The following is a 23,018-nucleotide window of genomic DNA, read 5'->3' as shown; positions in this document are numbered from 1 at the left end:
AATTTATGGCCAACGGCTACATAACCTTAGAGTCTAGCACAGATGTAAATTCTAATGACATTCACGAAACGAAATGAAATGAATTTGAATAATTAGAGTATTTAATAAATTTGGATGAAATGAAATTTAAGGAGGTGAGAAGGGATAAAAGTAAAATTGATTATTAATTTTTTATTCTACGGACTTTTTGGTAAAGCCTGAGAAGCCACATTCACGGCTTTGTTTATTTTTTCCACATTTATACACTTTCACAAATACTAAACAGCTAATATAAACCACCTGTATTACACCTTAAACTGGTAAAAAGATACGCAATTGACGCAAAAATTCTGTTCACACCACTTGACTTTAAGTTTAGCATCTGTGGATGTGTGAAAGTGTTGAAAAATATAGAAACAAAATCAGCTTTTCAAGCACTGCTAAATAATATTATCGGTATATTCCTACTATTTTACTCAGAGGCTATTTCATTTCATCATTACCATTCACTATATTCCATTTCCACCTTTCTTTCATTCGAGTTTTGTTAAAATAGATATCATCGGTCTTTGTTACAGAAGATTTGGCTTTAAGTGCGACTTTCCCTATGCTTGTCCAATGGACAAATCAAACAAATGATGTCAAAAATAAATGAATTTTGATAAAGAAAACTATAACCTAAATCTGGCGAATAGAGACTTTTTAAATTTCGTTAAATAGAAATACCTACTACTGTCAGAGCAGAAATGAAAAATGTTTACGAATGATTTCAATCTTAAATTAAATTAGGGGATTAATAATTTAAATGGTATATTTTAATGAAGTGCTAAGTGATTTTTAAATAGTTAAGCATGCTCAGAGCGGTTTCCGTGTTGTGTGGAGAAAGTCAATCTTTTTTACTTTATACCACCGCTAGGAGAGATGCCTACAAACTCTTCCGTAAGTTCTGACATCGTGTAAATAAAAAAAAATATATTTATTATTTAGTAACTAATCAGTAGCGGATAATTTTAAAGCAAAGTACTTAAGCGAATTGCACTGTTAAAAAATAACTTGTTGCAATAGGCTTAATCATGTAACGTGTTTGAAACTTACTAAAGAAACACTAACTGTTCATTCTAACAACCGGTAACTGTTAGGTGGGGGGCAACGACATTGCTACGGTAACCACTTATGATCGCGTAGCCCCAATGCTTGTCTCTCTCCATTCCTAATCATAAACACACATGAGAGTGAAAGAGAAAAATGTGTTTTTTTTTATTCATTTCAAATGGTAACAAAGTCATGGCTTATATAATTTTTTGTTTAAATAATGAAGGAAAATTACAAAACCTAAATGTTGTAGACCTAGGGCACCCCACTGTAACATAGGGCCCTCACAAGTTGTCTTCACTTGACCCTGTTTTATGCTTGCTTCTTGACATCACTCCAGGTCATGCCAGCAGTCCTAAATACGGAAAAATGAATAAATTATGTAATTTATAAAAGATGCACATCTTATTTTAACTTTTTTATTATTATTATTGACGGAGCAGGCTGGCGCCATCAGAGAGGTCCAAGTTCGGCTGCTCGAGCCGAAATGTTTTGAGCGACGATATTCACTCGTATTTATAGTAGAAAGTGGGGGTAGCTTAGTCATGAATTCTCTTGAATACCGTCTTATTCAGTTGTTGACAAGCGTAACATCAAGGAAACCGTTACACAAGTAACTGTTGTATCTTTAACTATTTTTAGTTTAAATAGTGATGTTGCATCAACCTATATTCCAAATAATGTCAATTGCAGGTAATACATATGCCTCTGCCTCGACATCATCACAGGTGAATATATAAAAATAATCTTGTTCCTAATTTACTTGTTTATTGAATTTATTTTTATTAGGCTTACACTAAATATTTAAAATGATAATATTTCTTATAAATTTTTAATCAATATGCTATGTAATAAATCCTGTAACGTTTGAATTACAAGCGGCCAAGGAAAATTAAGAAATACCGAACTGTAAGTAATTTGTTTAATAATTAAATAATCACAGAATTGTTTCTGAATTTTACAGTATTACTTTTATCTAATACTATAAGTATATAATAAATAAAGTACACAATCAGCCTGAAACTTGAATTTTTGTCATATTATGGGCAACAAATACACACATAAGTCAGTAAGAAATACTCCCAAACCTTGGTTTTTAAACATCTTAACCAATTAAACTGATGGGAGTAATAGATATTGAATGGTGTCCCATGGTCAGTGCAGTCAGTCAATGGTCACAGCAGTCGTACCATTAGACCTTAATCAACCAGTAGACATTATTAGTTAATTTTGCCTCATTATAATATCAATAGCCTGTTAAATGAGTAGAGACAATACTTGTGTGTTGTAGTGTACCTTGAAGACCCAGCTACAGGTGAACATATTTTCCACAGACTGTCCTTACATCGGAAGCATCACAAGCATCACACAGCCCCAGTGTACATTCACCCCCTCCTGCACAATCAAGTCCACCTCCTACACCGCCATCACAGTCTCCGCGGCGATCATGGACTGTTGCAGCAGCCCTAGCACTCACCGCATCGGTTGGTGGAGTAAGTTTAGATAAAATATACTATTTTTATAAAGCCATTGAATTCATTTAAAGCTAAAAGATTAATCATAAAAATAGTAGAAAAGATAATATTTGTAATATCTTTAAAGTTACGTAAATAGATTATTAGATGGTTGGACGAGCTCACAGCCCATCTGGTGTTAAGTGGTTACTGGAGCCCATAGACATCTACAACGTAAATCCGCCACCCACCTTGAGATTGAAGTAATTCACACAAGCTAAAACAGTCATGTAGGTACCATTCTGATATTTTGAGTTGCATTCAGCATCAGTATAGGTATTAATCTTGTGCTCCTCTCTATGTAATAGAAAAATATATTTATGAGTTCATGAACAATAACTGAGAAAGCAAGAAATCATTTGAAATTATTTGTTTAAGTGACATTGAAATTATGTCGTCATGAGCGTTATAGTTTAGTAACTAATTTATATATTAGGCACACAATACACATTACAAGCTAAAAACATACACAAAAAATAACAACAAGTAAAAAAATCTGGCTTGGAACATAACCAAAATGATTAAATATATTGTGAGTTTACACAGCTAGGCTGCACACTCCTTAAACCATCCGAAATATCAGTCATTTTGTACAATATACAGTAGAGTTTAATATTTTTACAGATATATTTCTTTCGTAAGCTGAGTGAAGAAGAAAAGAAAATCATATCCTCTGGTAAGTAGTTGCTATTGTAGAGTTTGCCTGGGAAACATTCTCAGATGTTAGTCAGTCTCCAGTTAGTTATCTATACTAATATATAAATCTACAGTGGTTTTTACGGATGTTCCGTTATAACTATTGAACCATGTATCCGATTGACTCGAAACTTGGTATCCATGTAGGAAAATACATGTACTTAATGGATAGGGTAATATTTATATGAGTGTTGGCCTCCCTACACCAGCTGCGGGGGCGTTAATGATGGGAATCTTTGTGGGGTTGAAAAATAATAATGTTAATTTTAAATGCCCAGCGAAGCGGACTGGTACAGATAGTTTGTCATGTAATTTTTGTTTTATTTCACGATACAATTTTTCCAAAACAGAAGATGCACCAAAAAAGAATGTTGGGCCAGTACGGACACCCATCCCGGCGTCTGCGGATCAGCTCCCGCGACACGTACAGTTCCTGCTGGTCGGTGCTGGTACTGCCTCGTTTGCAGCCATGAGGGCGATACGCAGTCAAAAACCCGACGCCCAGGTAAAAAATATTCGTTATTTAAATTCAAAATTTCAAAACTCGAAGTCGTCGTGGCCTAAAGGATAAGATGTCCGGTGCCATGTTGAGCGATGCAACGGTCGGTGTTAGAATCCCAGGCGGGTATATCCTTATCCTTATCCTTTAGGCCACGACGACTTCTAATGTTTATTCTAATCATTGAAAACACAGGGTGACTAAGGGTCGATTCGACCAAACAAGAGTAAATCTTATTCTTAGAATAACTCGTCAGTTAATCGAGAGTAAATCAATTTTACGTTTTACCAACTACAATTCTAAGAATAGTGGGCCTATTCGGGAATTGTTACTATACCGCCGTTTCGCACGGAATAACGGAGCTATTCCTAGAATAAAGTAATGGCGTCTGTCAGTCCAACATCTGATTTCTGTCATTTCATAAATATTTATTCTGTTTTAATTTCAAGTCAACGCAATGCACTAAATGATTATTAATAGTCTGAATGCAACGTTTAAACGAAAAAAGATAAAACCACACGACAAAACTTGACAATTCCCTCAAACAAACAAGAAATAAAAATAATACGTTTGACAGCTGGATATCTTACACAACAGCTACTTTTTCACACTAAAATACGGCAAAATCGAGTTGACGATTTGTATGCTCTTACACTATGCCGTTGAACAACAACATTTATTTGCCGGATTTTATTTTTGTTCACCATTCACTCTGCTATTCGCTTATTGTTATTCCTAGCGCAACTATACGTGGAAAAACGACTATGAATTTACTCGAGATTAAAATCATGGAATAGGTTATTCCTCGTATAGTTACTCGAGTTTAAATTTAAGTTTGGTCGAATCCGCCCTAAGTGCTAGAATTAGAGTGGTGGAACCTATATAACAGTATGTCTGTGCCGGGTCAGGTGCTGATGGTGGGTTCGGAGTACCAGCTGCCGTACATGCGGCCTCCGCTCACCAAGGAGCTGTGGCGGGAGCCAGACCTGGACAAAGTCACAGACCTCGACTCCTTGACCTTTAAACAGTGGAACGGCAGGGTGAGAAGGTAAGTAAGGTACTTTAATTATTAGATAATGAACTTTGATTTGCTGAAATTAAAAGCGGTCTTTTTTTTAATGCTCTTGTAGGCAGACGAGCATACGGACCGCCTGGTGGTGGGTGGTTACCGTCTTTAGCAATGCTAGGGGTTGAGCCAAACCGCTGCCTACTGTTAAATCTTAACTCGTAAGTGAATGTCTTAAGTGAACATGAGATACAGATATTATTTTCTGTTGATTATATAATCTCTTTTTATTTTTTTCTTCTAATCATATCTAATCATATCTATCATTCTAATCATAATTTCACCATCGTAACATGAACTATTAAATTTTTTGTGAGTCTTTTTTTATTTTATTGCATATATGGGTGGACGAGCTCACAGCCCACCTGGTGTTAAGTGGTTACTGGAGCCCATAGACATCTACAACATAAATGCGCCACCCTCCTTGAGATATCTAAGGTCTCAAGTATAGGTACAGCGGCTGCCCCACCCTTCAAACCGAAACGCATTACTACTTCACGGCAGAAATAGGCAGGGTGGTGGTACCTACCCGCGTGGGCTCACAAAAGGTCCTACCACCAGTAAAGTCTCGCTAGGGCAATTCCAGTTTTGTCGAATTTATTATATTCGGTGCTAGCTGGTGCTGCCGACTCGGTATTGATGGTGGCACGGCACCAGTGGGGGCCGCTAGAGAAAGTGGTAGTTTTCCAATTACAGAGCATAATGCGACTCAGTGGCGCACAATGCCGAATTATGCTGAAGCTTAATTGGAACGTGAATTAGTTTTCAAATGCATCAGCAGAGTGCGCTAAGTTCAGTGTTGAAAAAAAATATTCATGGAGTTTTCAACCTCATTAATGTATAAATAATGTGGTAAACAATAATAATTGGTTCAAAACGATTTACGGTTATTTTAAGTAATTTGGATTTTTATTATTTCATTAAAATTTTTTTGTTGATATCGGCCACTACAGACAACGCTACACCATGCTTACTTTCATTTTCTGGGCCTGAGAAGTACACAGTATGGCCTTTTGGGGTAGTATAAAAGCCCGATCCTCTCATATGTGTTTCCGTAATTCCCAATATTTTCAAGTTGTAGTGTGCTTGCTCTTTGTCTAAGATCTCTCGTTTTCCGGGTTGGAGCATGCCTCGGACATTCCAGGTTCCAATTTTCATCTTCTTGCGAAGTTGTGCTCGTTGATCCGCTGTTCTGTCACCAGTAACATTCTGTCCGCACTGTGCCTGGTGAGCCGCAGCAGGGTGGCCAGTAACATATTTCACACCGTGTGACCTGGACTCGACACGGCGCCGGGTGGTAGCCGGATCGCATACAATCTCATTCTGTACTTGGTCCACTTTCATAGGATTACTTGGGAAAACTAGCGCAGTGGTTTCCCCTTGCCTTCTGCGCCGCAGTGATGTTGGTTGTGGTAGTCAGTACGCCCTGCTGCCAACGACTGACCTCCGGTGTAAAGTATCTATAAATGACCGGAGTCCCCCTCTCCTCCCGTCTGCTTGTCGACCTACGTTTCCAAAGGGATTGGATACCGCAATCTCAACGATAGGTTACTCGACGTAACAGGGTTCACCGCGAGTAGGTGGGAGTGGAGATTGGAGTGGAGAGGCTAGGTGGTTATTCTTGTTATATAACCATATATTACGCATCACACATCCTAGAACCCAACATTAGTCTCAAACTAAAGAGGTGTAAACGAACATCTCTTTCGACGCAGAGGAGGCTCGACCGCGGTGAACTGGCAATTTTCAGGGAACGTTTCGACATCAAATCGGCCAACACTATTATGGACCATAATGACATTGACGAAAACTGGAACAGATTAAAGGCCCTAATCCTATCGTCGCGTAATGATTCCCAGAAGAAATCGGCAGATGCTCCGAGGAAAGAGTGGATAACAGAGGAGACGTGGAAGGCTATCAGAGAGCGAAAGGAACTACTCATAGGCAATGTCGAATCTGCTATTACAGATTACCGCGAAGCCTCGGCAAGAGTTCAACTGCTCTGCCGTAGGGACTATAATGATTACCTTAACTCAATCTGTCAGGATATTGAAGATCATGCGCAGAAGTTTCAAACCCGAGACATATTTTTGAAAATCAAAAACATCACGAGAGAGTTTAAGGCAAAAACATGGGCTATAGAGACTGAGGAGGGCAAGCTATTGAGTGAGATAGATGAGATAACGGAGAGGTGGCGATCGTATTGCGAAAAATTGTATGCCGTTCCTGCAGGACAGGATGGAGAATCCCGAGTGCTAGAAATAAACTACCGGGAACCGGAGATTATAGAATCCGAAATCAGAGGTGCCCTGCATAAACTTAAAACGAATAAGGCAGCTGGTAGAGACGATATTTTCGCTGAGGAATTAAAACATTTAGGAGATCGAGGAATTAAGCTGCTGCTTGATCTGTGTAACCAAGTATGGAGGACAGGCAAATGGGTCAAAGACTGGAAAGAATCTCTGCTTATTCCACTACACAAGAAAGGATCAACGCGAACATGTAGTAATTACCGAACAGTGGCATTAATATCACACGCTAGTAAAGTAATGCTTTATGTAATTAACGGAAGACTACAATCCTATATTCAGTGGCAGATCCCTAGTGAACAGGCGGGTTTTGTGAAGGGTCGAGGAACACGAGAACAAATTGTAAATGTAAGGCAAATAATTGAAAAAAGTCGGGAGTTTAACATGCCAATACTCTTGTGTTTCATAGATTACACAAAAGCTTTTGATTGTGTTCGGTGGGACTGTTTGTGGAGAATTCTGCGGGAAATGGGCGTACCTCAACATCTAGTATCATTGATCGCTAGCCTTTACCGGGATGGTGTGTCTATGGTTAGAGTGAATGACGTCATCTCGGGACCTTTTAAGCCAGAAAAAGGTGTGCGACAGGGGTGCATACTTTCTCCTATTCTTTTCAATGTGTATGGAGAATATGTAATGAGGAAAGCCTTAGAGGAGTGGGAGGGGGGCATCTCAGTCGGTGGCATAAAAATTAGCAATCTGAGATATGCGGACGATACCACGCTTTTCGCGTCATCTGAGAAGGAACTTGCTGACCTATTCCGTAGAGTGGAGTATGAGAGTAGTTTAGTGGGGCTCTCCGTTAATAAGTCCAAAACAAAGGTCATGATAGTGGACAGAACCAGTCAACTCTCTAGAACTGGAGAGCTATCAGATCTAGAATTTGTCAGCGAGTTCATATACCTCGGGTCCTTACTGACCGACCGCGGAGGCAGTGAGGGAGAGATAAGGAGGAGGACGCAGATGGCCAAAACAGCGATGACCAAGCTCAAACGAATATGGCAAAATCGCAAAGTCTCCAACGTCACGAAAATGAGACTCGTCCGAACCTTAGTTTTCTCCATCTTTCTCTACGGGGCAGAGTCCTGGACAATTAAGGCATCCGAGCGCAAGAAAATAAACGCATTTGAAATGTGGTGCTGGAGACGAATGCTCCGAATTCCGTGGACGGCCAAGAGGACAAATAAATCTATCCTGGATCAGCTTCGCATCCGAGTCAGGCTCTCAACAATCTGTTACCAGAGGATCCTCAGCTACTTCGGTCATATTGCCCGCCGACAGTCAGATAACTTGGACAAAGTGATTGTGACGGGCAAAGTAGAAGGAAAGAGACCCCGCGGCCGATTACCTAGCCGTTGGTGTGATCAAGTAACCGCTCTAACTGGGTCGCAACCGCCATTCGAGCAGCTGAGGACCGGACGAGATGGAAACAGCTCACGAGACAGGCAACGGTCGAGTTTCAGGGACACGACCTTCAGTAATGAAGAAAGCGACGAAGAAGAAGAAGAAGAAAATTTTTTTACGTTTTGAGTATTTTTTTTAAATGAGTTCTAAGAAAATTATATTATACTTTTTAATTGAATCATCTTATCCAGATGACAGTGATGACGATGATTTATCGAGTGCTCCGAGTTTAAATCAATCAATTATTTCATTATCAAGTGATATATTTATTTAAAATATATATGTAATATGTCAGATGGTACTGGAGTAAATAACGCAAATTTGATTTATCTAAAAATAGAAAAGTTTATTGTTATTATAAAATTAAACACTAAAAACATTTAAACATTGTGAATCTATTCACCTAAAAATAGAAAAATCGACAATTAAAGGTTTTTTACTTCCAATATTTCATAAATCACTTCACGGTCAAGATCAAATTCTCTATCTGAGTGTGTCAGTGCCAATGTCATTCTTATATATAATCTTACTCTATGGCCACGTACACAACATGCAGTCTACAAGCTTACATATATATATGATAATGCAACAGATGAGTTATTTGAGTCATTAATAAAATATCTGATGAGAGGCAGTACTTTTGAGAGTGCTCGATCGTGCGAAGCGTTGCTGTGGTTGGAACATTCAACGTTGAGCATTATGCCGCATAATGCGCTCTAGTGCTGTCATTGGAAAACTACCAGTGGTCACTTCGATAAAGCGGCACGACACGAGAACCCTCTCATCGTGGCCGCCGGTAACTACTTTCCCGATCCTGCGGAAAGAATGGAAAGCAGTCGACGTCGCCCCAAATTTCGGATCCTCCCGATCCACTAACGGTGCTTTTAGGTACCTCAAGCACCGGTCACTGTTCTCGTCAAGGGCTCGACGAGTAAGTTAACCCTCAGACACAGCCCACTGAGTTTCTCGCCGGATCTTCTCAGTGGGTGGCGTTTCCGATCCGGTGGTAGATTCTGCGAAGCACTGCTCTTGCTAGGGTTCGTGTTAGCAACGTCATCAGGTTTGAGCCCCGTGAGCTCACCTACTAGTTAAGGCGACCCTGATATAGCCTCTCAAGGCTATCAGCTTAGGTAGGAAAAAAAACTAGCAGTGGTGCGTGTGTCCTCAGCCTGGCGTACGAGCCGAGCGCGTTCTACACGCCCGTGGAGCAGCTGGAGGAGCGCGGCGCGGGGTGCGGGGTGGCGCGGGGCTGGGCGGTGCGGCGCCTGGACGTGGCGCGGCGCCGGGCCACGCTGGAGGGCGCGGGGGGCACGCACACGCTCACGTACGACTACTGCCTCGTCGCGACCGGTCAGTCACACGTCACGCGCCAGTAACAGTGCTAGTTCTGTATATATAAATGAATTGCTGTTCGTTAGTCTCGCTAAAACTAGAGAACGGCTGGACCGATTTGGTTAATTTTTGTCTTGAATTATTTGTGGAAGTCCAGAGAAGTAACAACATTCAGTCCTATTGTACTGAATGTTCGGGTGTTACAAATTATAGACCTTTTATGATTACCAAATAAACTCTATACAAGCTTACTTTAGATTTTTTTAAATGTATTATTATAATAAAATTAATTAATATTGACATTTTTAGTTATAACTTATACGTACATAATTGCACCTTTTTTTTTGACACTCAAACATATAAAATATAATACGATACTTAGACCAGAACACAACAGACAACGGACCTCTAGATATGATCCGACTTTTGTATAATATATTCTTTGGATATGAACGTCATGTTTAGTGTTATGTGACATACTAAATTTTTCCGGGTAATAAATAGGTAGTGTTACAGTACGCCAGCGGTCGGGGAACTTTTTTAATTATTACCCCAAAATATATTTGTGTAAGTTGATATTACCCCATGGCGAAAACAAAAAAAACGAAATCGCTTCTTTTTAGCATCTATCATATTATAACCCCCATGATAATATTGAAAACAAAACAATAACAAAAAATTTAATTTAAACATCATTTATTCAATAATTAATTAATGTGTTCTATCTCCTCTCTTTAATGAACAGCTTTTTTTTTTATGCATGCAGTCGGTACCTGTAATTGTGTTAGCAGTTAGTGTGAAATCAATGTATATGATAGCTGTACTGTGCTGATGTATAATATGTTGGTACCCAATAAATAAAATAAAAATAAAATCTCATTATCTCGCCGGCTGAATCCTTATACATTTATGTGTTTGTGTCTCTATGGACTTATTTTTTCCTTTCGTTTCATCGAGTTTAAAATCACAACGATTCTAAGGAAGTTTCACTTCAATATATACTTTTTACTCACAAAAGTTTTATTTTTACCCCCCAAAATTTCATTTTACCCCATTTGGGGTAATTTACCCCGGTTCCCCGACCACTGCAGTACGCGGTCGTGCTATATGACGCGTAGTGCACGGCACACAGTAGTGACACATGTGTAGTGCGCAGGCGTGGTGGCGCGGCGCTCGGCGGCGCTGGCGGGCGCGCGGGGCGCGGGGCGGGCGCGCACGCTGCGCACGGCGGATGACGTCACGCAGCTGGCGGCGCGGCTGGCGGGGGGGGACGTGCAGCGCGTGGCGGTGCTGGGCGGGGGGCTGCTGGCCACCGAGCTCAGCGCCGCGCTCGCCGCCAGATGTGAGTCCGGTCACCACCCCACCAGTAGTGGCATGCTATTATTGTCCCATACTATTACTACTTTATCCTACTATTTCCTTTAAATTGCCAGCTGGTTTGTGGGACCGTAATGAAATTGTATTGATTATTAATACAAACTTTTCTATTTCTCTTCTTTTCTTCTTGTTTTCTGTTAGGTTAATATTTATTGTAATGTTGTAGGGTGCAATGTGAGTTTGTTATTTAAAGATTATATTGCTTAAAAATATTTATTATGAAAATATTAAGTAAATTAATGAAACGTTAATGTTATAAATGCACTTGGATGACGCGGTTGTTGATTGTGCATTGACGATTTGTGAAAGTAAAGTTGACGCGTCACGCGAATTATGCTGACAAAGTTGTTCGGTAGTATATCACCGAACATAATATATGTAATAAACTATATTAAAATAAATAAATTAATATTAATTAATTAATTAATTAATTAATCATTATTATTATTTTATTATTAATACATAATATGACCATGTCTAGTGATATATAAACAAAAGAAAGTACAAACCATGATATAAAAGAAAAAATTAAAGGATTTGTCTATAGAATTAACAATTTATTTTCAGTAAAGGATACGGGTAAAACAGTATTAGAATTGTACCGAGAGAGTAGTCCTCTAGCGTCCATCCTGCCCTCCTACCTCGCGGAGGAGGCCGCCCGGAGGCTCCAAGAAGCGGGGGTCACACTCCTGCCTGAAGGTGAGCCGCTGTCTCTACAACCTGGTTCTCTATGTGAACATACAACTAGACAATAATTAACGAATACAGAATAATTACAGAATAATTAATAAGTTTTTATTTGGATTAAGATTCTTTGGGCTCTTAAATTGTTATGACAGATGCCAATGAAAAGCAGTTTGACCACATCAACACATTTAACAAAATATTAAGAACTAGCTGACCCGACAGACTTCGTAGTGCCTCAATCGATAAATAAAAAACCTAAACTTTTGTATAAAATAAACTTAAAACAAACATAAGGAATCCGTCCGACGGCGGACACATCAAAGGAAAAACAGAATTGTTATTTTTATTTATATTCCGAGCATTTTCATATTTATCTACCTTTTAAACCTTCTCTGGACTTCCATAAATAATTCAATTCAGAGCCGTTCTGATAACCTACTCCCAGTTTCATCTTCAGACTAGTCCTGTAGTGCTTGAGGAGATTGTGTTGTCAGTGGACTTTTTGGCGGGAACGCGAGGACTGAAGTTGTGTTATTTGTTTTATTTTGTCTATTTAGTGTTTCTTCAGGTTTCAATGTGTAATAACGGTGGTTTATTAACTGTTTAGTATATGTGAAAGTGCACAAATGTGGGAAAATGAAACAAAGCCGCTGGACGTAACTTCTCGGGTTCCTCCAAAAAGTCCACTGAAAAAATCTTAGTAAATGACCACCATTTTACTGAGATTATATTTCATCCCATATCATCTCATTTCATCTAATTTCATCCCAGTTGATTAATGTCTCAAATTAATCATCTTCATTTCATTGCACTCCATATTATCATTTTTCATAAAATTAAGAATATAAAATAAAATAAGATATGACTTAAAGGTCTTAGTAACCAGGTCATAAAAGCCCTTAAAAAAAAAAGTGTTGTCAGTAACACTGACAGTGGGAACAATAGTTATACATCAAAGTCAAATTAGAAGTTTGTAAATTTTTTTTTTGTTCAACAGCGGACGTGGTAGATTCTATAGTGGTTGATGACAAAGTGCTGATGCGACTTGCGAGTGGCGCCGAGGTGGAGGCCGACTACGTGGTGGAGTGTGTCGGCACGGAGTTCGATCCCGCGCTGGCCGACGCCTCCGAGCTGGAGGTTCACCCCGAGCTGGGCGGGGTGGTCGTCAACCCTGAGCTGCAGGTGGGAATGTTACATATGCCCCTCAATGATAACGCAATGCAGTCTAAGGCACGTCTTGTGAGTCCGCGCGGGTAGGTACCACCACTCTACCTATTTCTGCCGTGAAGCAGTAATGCATTTTGGTTTGAAGGGTGGGGAAGCCGTTGTAACTATACTGAGACCTTAGAACTGATATCTCAAGGTGGGTGGCGCATTTACGTTGTAGATGTCTATGGGCTCCAGTAATTGCTTAACACCAGGTGGCATGTGAGCTCGTCCACCTATATAAGCAATAAATAAATCGTCTTTATATAAAGATTTATTGCTAAAGGCAGAACAGAATTGGCTTGAGCAGCGGAAACACACATCGTCTGTAGTATTTCTTTTATAAAATAAACTCAGTGTCAGTCAGTTTCCTTTTTTAAAAACAGCTCCTGGATCAACAGGAGCACGGCGCCCGGGACTCAAGTGAGCTGTCTGCAGGCCCCAACATAATGGCTCGGCCCACATATGTACATGTCTCGTCCAGACCTATATAGGCCATTTTTTTTTTTATTGCTTAGATGGGTGGACGAGCTTACAGCCCACCTGGTGTTAAGCGGTTATTGGAGCCCATAGACATCTACGACGTAAATGCGCCACCCACCTTGAGATATAAGTTCTAAGGTCTCAGTATAGTTACAACGGCTGTCCTACCCTTCAAACCGAAACGCATTACTGCTTCACGGCAGAAATAGGCAGGGCGGTGGTACCTACCCGTGCGGACTCACAAGAGGTCCTACCACCAGTAAATAACTATCACAATTTTTTTCTTATTGTGGTAATATTCTTACGACTCATTTAGTGTTTAGTGGTTACTAGAGCATATAGATATAAAAAGAAATATTGTTCTCCGATGAGTCACTTAGTCGCTTTTCACGCCCTCCACAGGAATAAGTGGTGAGGTGATGTTTGAAGTCGGACACCGCACAGCTAATTCCTACTAACTGCTGCTTTTATTTACTGACCCTTGCTTACCATGAGTAGTGCACCCCGTGCGTGGTGACCTTGTCTGTGGTCTGAGCTCGATTATCTGTTGGACCTTACTGCAAGCCGCCCGCCACTGGCTCCGTTTGTGACTAAAATCTTAGCTTCAATCTAATTGAATATGCAATTTTGAAAAGGGCACATGTCGTATATTTTGTCAAATATGTTTTTTTATATACATGTAGTTTTGAGGCTTACCTACCTAGATCCATTTTATAATAATTCCAATAATTATCAATTGCTAATTATCACTAAAATATATCTCAAAAGCTAATATTTTAAATTTTACACTGCTTTAGAAAATAATCAGTTTTTTTCTTTTATGAACATTTTACATCTTCAGAGATGTGCCCTTTTCGAAATTGCATATTCAATTAGTGTGAAATATTTGATTTATTTTTTAAAGTAATAGAGCTCCAGTGTGAATAGTGTAGGACAGTCGTGTTATTGTACTGGGCTGGTGTGTGCAGGCCCGGCCGCGCGTGTGGGCGGCGGGATCTGCCGCGTGCCACTGGGCGCCGCGGGAGGGGCGGCGGCGGGGCGGGCTGCACGACCACGCCGTGACGTCAGGGCGCCGCGCCGGGGACAACATGCTGGCCGACATGCTGGGCACCGCGCCCGCGCCCTACACGCACCCGCACATGTTCTGGACCGACCTCGGGCCCGACCTCGGATACGAGGCGAGTGTACAATCTTGTGACATCTATGAGTACCCGTAGTCACTTAGTGCCAAGTGATTTTAGATCTTATATCTATATATATAAAAATGAATTGCTGTTCGTTAGTCTCGCTAAAACTCGAGAACGGCTGGACCGATTTGGTTAATTTTGGTCTTGAATTATTCGTGGAAGTCCAGAGAAGGTTTAAAAGGTAGATAAATTAATGAAAATGCTCGGAATAAAAATAAAAATAACAATTTTGTTTTTTCTTTTATTTATCGATTGAGGCACTACGAAGTGCACCGGGTCAGCTAGTAAATAAATAAAATTACTTAAGTAAGCTTGTCTTGAAAGTTGGTTAGCGCTAATCAGATATTTGTCACTCCGGTCACACTGACCGCACCGGGGCGCGGGTGACCGTACCACACGTTGTAAGTAACTACATTTTATGAATGGATGTTTTATGAATTATGTTTAAATATTCAGGCCATCGGCACCATCGACTCAAAACTAAAGACCGTCGGAGTGTTCTCTGAGGACGCCGTCACGGAGCTCCGGGCCCACGCCGCCGCCGCCGGGGAGGGGGACGCGGGGGGGCCGGGGGAGGGCGCGGCCGGGGCGGCGGTGAGGCTGGAGGGGGGCGCGGCGGGGGGCCGGCGGTACGAGCGCGGCGTGGTGTTCTACCTGGAGGGCCGGCGCGTGGTGGGCGTGCTGCTGTGGAACCTCTTCAACCGGATGCACGTGGCCAGGCAGGTGAGTCCCAAGGGATCCAACACTACACACTGCTGACGATGGTTTTTTGAATGCCTAAGTGGGTGGACGAGCTCACGGCCCACCGTTAAGTGGTTACTGGAGCCCATAGACATCTACAACGTAAATACTACCTTGAGACATGAGTTCTAAGGTAGATTTTAACACTATAGCGGCTGCCCCGCTCTTCAAACCGAAACGCATTACTGCTTCACGGCAGAAATAGGCAGGGCGGTGGTACCTACCCGCGCGGACTCACAAGAGGTCCCACCACCAGTAATTACGCAAATTATACTTTTGCGGGTTTGATTGTAGTATCTTATCTTTAACTTGTGACCGCTCGCGAGTCTGCAGCTGCTAGCTAACCCACTGCCCCCCAACCCCCCGCCCCCAGGTGCTGGCGCAGGCGGAGTTCGAGGACCTGTTCGAGGTGGCCAAGCTGTTCGCGCTCCACGAAGACGAATAGGCGCTGCATTTAGTTCTTGTTGTATATATTTATGTTAAAATAGATTATTAAAGATACCGATGAAGTTTCGACTGTTTTATTTTATCTTACTAGTGGAGTGAGGCGTGCGAGCGCTGCCGTCTTGTCTATTGTGTATATGGAAAACGAGCTCACGGCTCGTCTGGTGCTAGGCGGTCACCCCGTAGACGCCACAACGTAGCGACCCACTTTGACACATGACGTATTGTCACTTGTCAAAATGCCGAATCACTCTGTTTCTTTGTTACCACCTTATCCCACTAGGTTTTCTATTCCATTCTCTTCTATCAGCAATCCCAACACTCACTCCTCTCTGTCTCATATCCATGTGTTTTTCGGTCGACCTCTTCCCCCTCTACCTTGCACTACCATTTCCATACCTCTCCTAGTCACATGCATCGTCTCTCTACGCATCGCATGTCTGCTCTTTAATTTATCAATCACTTCAGCTACTTTCACACTTCCTCTGATATATATAAAATGCCGAATTACAACAAAATAAATATATTTATAAAAAATGTTAGTATCTATATTTCGTCAGTGGTCATCGGACGTTTTCAAGTCGTTGGTCGAACACTTAACTGGATAGTTAGCCAATTATTATTGTTCTTGTCCAATTCAAATACCGTTTCTCACTTATCTTTAAAAACATTACAATAGATTGGGAGGAATCGGGACGCTTTTCAATACCAACACAAAGGGGATGGCCCATTTTAGGCCCAAAGCGGACAATAGATTATAGAAAAAATACTTAGTGCATTAATTTTGTCATAAATAAATATGCATTTACTTTCTTGCAAATAAGCGCCACTACAGTTTACAATAAGTAGTTTAAAAAAAGTAACTCTATTGAAAAAACAAGGATTTTTATTTTTGCGGGAAAAATATTGCCAGCTTCAAATCCTTTTACGTATGAAGTAAATATTTTGAGTATATAAATAAAACATATAAATAAATCATTTTAAGTATTATCATTAATCAATCGATTTTAATGGATTTTATGCACATAAAATAACATCGAAGACATACCCATTGGACTTTAACTTGTAACTTGTATACTTGAGACCTTAGAACTTTTATCTCAAGGTGGGTGGCTCATTTACGTTGTAGATGTCTATGGGCTCGAGTAACCACTTAGCAACACCAGGGTGGCTGTGAGCTCGTCCACCCATCTAAGCAATAAAAAAAACTTTACTAGTATTGTTATTTAAATATGTACAACTAAAACAAAAACATAAAAAATAATGTGTACTCGTAAAAAAAAGATTAAGATAAAAATCAATTATCGGTTATTTAAAAAAATAATCGATATATGAATTCCATGTAATTATTTTTCTTTATACTGACAACACTGAATTTAATCTGACTGACACTTCGCTTGCTGCTTGTGGCATAGATTATACACTTAATATATTTGAGATAGATGCGCAACTCTCATTTTTATTTTTGCTTTAGTTAGAGCCCGGGACAGCAGGCGTCGCTGCTGTCGATTATTAGTCTCCCTACCCCCCACCAGGTGGCTTTTTTTAGTAATTTTAATATTTTTTATAATTAACTCTCTTTATGAAAAAATCTTATCGTTTAGAATCGCTGAAATTCCCGGTAGTACTTATGAAATATTAAAGAACGTTTGATTGTGTTCAGCATTCTAATCGATAAGACCTTTTCATACAGAGAGAAAACAGTTTTTTTAAATAAAAAGCTGTAATTCTCTGTAAGCTATTTAATTTCCCTATATTACAAACAATTTACTGTTAAAAGATAGTATGAACGTACAATTGTATAAAATTTCGAATAACAATAACTCCTCTAGATTAATCCTACTAGAGTACTTAATAACATTAAATCGAAAGTTATCTAAAAGTTAATTAAGTCTAGATAATCAAATCATTCAATGTCACTTAAGTCATTTGTGCGAAATATAAACATGTCAGCTTTCCATTACAAACATAGTAGACAATTTGAATTAAATTTAATAAATTTGTTTCTTAACTATAGCAGTTCTTGCTTAAAGTTGATCGTGACAGATCATGACCTTGTATGAAAATATTACATCTATAAACACTACCTATGCTTCGTCATACAATAATTGTCATTTATACTAGCATTGTAGAGATAATACACACACTAAAGTGAATACTAAATTATTCTTAGCATTCTTATAAACATTTAGAAATTTAAGAAACGATTAACCCACAATCATGTTCATAACATGTGACATTTTGTTCTGCACAAACGTTTTATTACATGATTTGAAAAACAAAAAATGTTTAAAAAATGTAATGATGATTTAAAGTACTCTTAAATATTGATAGTTTGTACTTAATGACGCTTATAGTAATCTTAGACATGATTACATTAGTTATACTTTTATTCCCTATCTAAATTATTTCTATTCTGACGTTTCTGATGCTTTAGCTTTGGTAATACTAGATGAAACAAACAGCAGATTGAAAGAAAATCATCTTAAAGTTAATTACATTCATTACAAACCATTAGTTTACATTTTGTTACAAAAGAAACTGGTGTTCGTTACATGCAAATGAATTATAAACATACACATGCAAACATAAAATGTAAATTTATCTTTTAATCCAAATTAAATGTACACTAATATTACATCTAAATAATAGAAAGGGTTTCGAAAATTTTTATTGCACTCAACAGCAGACGAGCACGCAACCCGGCCCATGATAAGTGGTCACCAGTGCTTATAAACTTCAGCAGTGCAATAGGGGTTGCTGTCTATCACTTAAGTTTTAATAAATTATTAATATACTCAGTCACAAGCATATTGATTTCACATAATGAAAATGTAAGAAACATAATCATGTTTGGGCATTTTCATTTATATCTGCTCATACAGAAAACACAACTTAGCAAATATATTCCACAGTTAATCTAAATAATTGCAAATAATGCTTTTAAAGACCGTTGACTTTTGATCATTAATTAAAATCATCTTCTCGTAGAATTTACAAAAGGTTATTTACAAAAATTTATATCAGTATTTTCATATATTACTAACTTACTAATTACAACTATTCAAACGTAATACTATAACTATAAGAACTAAACAACCTATTTTAAAACAAAATTGGCATCAATTTAGTTCTTATGAACTATTTCAATTATTAATTTATCAATTATAAACATATTTAAAAAAAATTAAGATCCCTTGAGAGTTCACATTCCTTGCTGAATCAGTTTCTCTTCTGAAACGGAGAAACAAAGTATCTTAAGTATGTAACAAATATTGAAAAAATACGACCATGAAAAATTTAGTGTTAATGTAATCTTACTTACAAATTAATATATTACATAACACGTTCTGGTTCAAATATAGTGCATCAATCTTTTCATGTTTCAGACATTTTAGTGCTCCTTATAATTTTTCCATAAAATTTTGTCATTATCAAACCTTTGTCTACAAAAATAAAAACATTATTTTATATTGGGTAGAAGGATGAACGTGGTCACAGGCCACTTGGTGTAACTTAGTTATCAAACACCAGGAAACAAAACGTGAATGCCATCATCTAACTTTGGATGTGAGATCAATTGTGCTGTATTTTATTTAAACAGGAAAGCATGACTGATTGATCATTCCAAAAAACTAGTTCGGGCCCACTTGACAATAAGCATATAATACGCTGAGTTGCAAAACATAAATACTTCCACCCACTCGAGACAATTTTATTATCTGAGGTGTGTGTGTGATAGTACGAGACTTAATACCGACTATTTTGATCAAAACTTAACATATATGATAGCTAGGCAGCAGAAATAGGAAGGACCATTAGTTGGTGCTAATTCATTTAATTATATTATGAATAATAATTCTGTTAGCAAATAATATACCGGGAAAATAGTGTAAACTCACCGTTATCAAGGCATCCGAAATAGCATTTCATTTTCGATCTTCGAGGCATGCTGATTTTTAATAATAAACATTCTGTAAGAAATGAAAATAGTTACACAGGCTTACGAAACGCTAACGAAGAAAAAAGTATTGGAGCCAAGTTATGTCTAAAGAGAATTCAAAACAGAGTTTCTCAATGTCTAATATTCTCATAAAGCTAAAAGTTGCTCTAAATTAATACTACAACGTAAAATAACTCACACCAAGACCAAAAAAAAACGATTTAAAAAATTAAATCGTTACGACATTTTGAAAACTTTTTTTTTTTTTTGAGATTGTTTTACGGCCCTGGAATTTTGAAAACTTCAAAGCAGTGTTTCCACTTACGTTTTTTTTAACACATTTTACCCTAGTTTCTTTTGAATTTACCCTAAAATTTCCTAGACAACTTTCATAAATCCTTTATATAGAAAGCGTAAATAAAATACAGAAAATAAACCACAGCATATTATTTAATGTAGGTATATATAATATAAACGCCCCCAGAAGATCATAGATCTATAGGATTAGAATTTTCAAGGAAGTCGACGCATTGCTTTTATATTCTTTTGCTGCACAACCTAACACTGTTCGGTTCTAAAATTGAGCAATTGTTTGCTGGCAAAGTTGGGAACTTTCTATGAAGCAAGCCGTTCAGGGTTTCATTAGAAAGCCTGTTTCTTTTGTCAGTTGAAGTGAAACTTCCTTATCGGCGTTGGAAAAAAATTTACCGTCACATTTTTCGGTTACGCGTCACTTTTTTCCGTTACGCGCCATCTGTTTTGTATTCATGTCTATGATAATAAAATCCTTTTGTTTAAACTTTATCTAATTTAACTTTTTTGTATTCATGTCTATGATAATAAAATCCTTTTGTTTAAACTTTATCTAATTTAACTTTATTTAACCAATTTCTAGAAAGTTGCATGTAGATCATTTTTCGAAAAATAAGGCCATAAACAAGTTTCACTTCTTACGTGTGTACACTAGTACACGCACACATTTTTTTTTTTAATTTGAGAACACTGAATAATCTTTCCACCTCAGTCTTTGAAGAAGGAACTGCTAGCAAAAGTGAAATGACAATTGCAAGGTTTTCGTAAATGAAATTACCATGATAATCTTTCATGGTACATGAAGTACCTGTATATTACAATACAAGTAAGTTCTGGTGACATCAACGAAAATAGGTAAATAAAAATTTGGCGGATTATACTTATTGGGATTCTGGGGAATCCCTAAGAAAAAGCAGTGGCTTAATCTATGATTTACTTTACTAGAGGGTTACTGTTGAATCAAACCTTTATAGTTTTTATACACAACTCTGTTTTATTCTTTTACTTGTCAACTCGACTTAATGTCATTCTCTCTCCATAAAATAAAATGTTCATTGTTTTACTTTAATTATCGTTTATTTTAAAATTCACAACAGTTACTAGTATAGGCTTTGCTTTTTACCCCGAAATATCCTAAATCCTGGTATTTTTTAAATTGTCTTTATCATCCAAAATATCAGCTATTTTTCCCTAAAAAAGGGAGAATTCCCTAAAAGTGGAAGCACTGCTTCAAAGTACGCTACATTTTTTATTGAGTCAGAACTCATATCTGCCATCTAGTGAGTTTATTAGATCATTAATGCCTAAAAGTTACAAAAATGACGTCGCCACAGGAGTAAGATGACGCTAGTTGTATGTTATTTTCCTTTGTATGAGAGTTGCACCCCCCTGGCTTGTGGTGTTGTGCTTGCGTACAAAATGGATGTGTTTTGATTTTTCTTCGATTTATTTTACTTTTATCAATAACGTTTCATACTACGACTAAAAAACATTGTCTGAATTGTGGTTTTACCCTGACCGAGATTTAAAACCGTGTATATGCTCTCCTTTGCTATTTTTAGATGATACTAATTGTGTATGAAGATGAAGAAAATATAGATATTCAAAGAATTAAGTGTGTGTTTTTATACCCTATTGGATAAAAATACATTAGGAACATCTTAAACATTAAGAAAAGAAAAGTTCTTGAAGTATCTCACAATCCAACACTTATTTATATAGAAAATTAACCTCAAAACGAGTTTTTATTTTTATTATATTTTTTATAATAGTGGCGTCAATTTCAATATATTTTTTAGATATCCAATACATTTAAGAATTTGAATCAGTACATTTTTATAGTAATATTTGATGTCCATCTTGGGCCTAGCACACTATGGAGAGTGGGCAATCCCCTTTTCAGGTAATACCAATAAAACTGAGATTAAAATGGTTCCGGAGGTTAAAATTTTCATATACGATGCATTATTATACATAGTTCATTGAAAAATATACACAAAAACTTATAGTTAGCCTAACCTGATCCACCTTCGCTTTTGGGGTGAATCGTGTCACGTATGGGGACAATAGAGTTTAGGGCTGGCATTATTTAGTTAGGTAGGTACTTAACTTTAGGTAATTAACTTTTCAATACCTTTAATCAGTTACAAAACTCTGATGACTAAATTCAACTATTTAATATTCATAAACACTAAATAAAACTCCTTTTCAATGCAACAAATTTAAATCTCACAAAAGCATTGTGACAATCCAGATTTGTCCCTATTCTACCCCTAGTCCCTATTCCCCAAATCTAAGTTAATTGGCTCGTCATAATAAATCTCCGATTTCGAAGCTGTTTCCATAAATTCCTTTTATATTCCATTAATATTAGATAAATGACATCAATAAATTCCTGCATTGGAAAGTGAACACTGCAGACCCAGGTTTCTATAGTCACGCATGCAACACGGGGAAAAACCCGATCCATTAACGGTGCTTTTAGGTACCACAAACACCGGTCACCGTCCTCGTCGAACCCGTCGCTTGCGACAAAGGGCTCGACCAGCGAATTAACCCGTAGACACAGCCCACTGAGTTTCTCGCCGGATTTTCTCAGTGGGTCGCGATTCCGATCCGGTGGTAGATTCTGCGAAGCACTCCTCTTGCTAGGGCCAGTGTTAGCAACACTCCGGTTTGAGCCCCGTGAGCTCACCTACATACGTTAGGGTGAAGCTGGAATGGCCTCTCAAGGCTATCAGCATAGG

At 38.3% G+C, this 23,018-nt stretch overlaps 1 protein-coding gene and 1 long non-coding RNA gene across 2 annotated transcripts; one reads left to right on the top strand and one right to left on the bottom strand.

Moving 5' to 3' along the window:
- Positions 1-591: 591 nt before the first annotated feature.
- Positions 592-16,083, top strand: LOC101739771 (apoptosis-inducing factor 1, mitochondrial). Its single transcript, XM_038015394.2, has 13 exons — positions 592-918; positions 1,765-1,799; positions 2,406-2,564; positions 3,210-3,261; positions 3,632-3,786; positions 4,689-4,828; positions 9,728-9,909; positions 11,048-11,233; positions 11,836-11,967; positions 12,953-13,137; positions 14,613-14,822; positions 15,288-15,554; positions 15,946-16,083. Exons 1-13 carry the CDS (start codon positions 831-833, stop codon positions 16,015-16,017), a joined length of 1,863 nt encoding a protein of 620 aa, XP_037871322.1. The 5' UTR covers positions 592-830; the 3' UTR covers positions 16,018-16,083.
- A 1,660-nt stretch (positions 16,084-17,743) lies between these two features.
- Positions 17,744-20,915, bottom strand: LOC134200072 (uncharacterized). The gene is made up of 4 exons (XR_009974812.1): positions 20,159-20,915; positions 19,919-19,990; positions 19,342-19,462; positions 17,744-19,250 (listed from the first exon to the last, which is right to left on the bottom strand). It is a non-coding gene; the product is annotated as an uncharacterized LOC134200072 (long non-coding RNA).
- Between the last annotated feature and the right edge of the window lie 2,103 nt (positions 20,916-23,018).

This window comes from Bombyx mori, chromosome 14 (assembly GCF_030269925.1).
Source record: "Bombyx mori chromosome 14, ASM3026992v2".
Taxonomy (NCBI): Eukaryota; Metazoa; Arthropoda; class Insecta; order Lepidoptera; family Bombycidae; genus Bombyx; species Bombyx mori.
The sequence above is the reverse complement of the archived record's forward strand: the minus strand, read 5'-3'. Positions and strand labels throughout refer to the sequence as shown.

Bases quoted from the DNA above. Each gene is read 5' to 3' on its own strand.
- LOC101739771 (XM_038015394.2), top strand. From the start codon at position 831: ATGCTCAGAGCGGTTTCCGTGTTGTGTGGAGAAAGTCAATCTTTTTTA. The intron at 3,262-3,631 runs GTAAGTAGTTGC...TTTCCAAAACAG, and splicing joins AAAGAAAATCATATCCTCTG to AAGATGCACCAAAAAAGAAT. The intron at 4,829-9,727 runs GTAAGTAAGGTA...GTGTGTCCTCAG, and splicing joins TGGAACGGCAGGGTGAGAAG to CCTGGCGTACGAGCCGAGCG.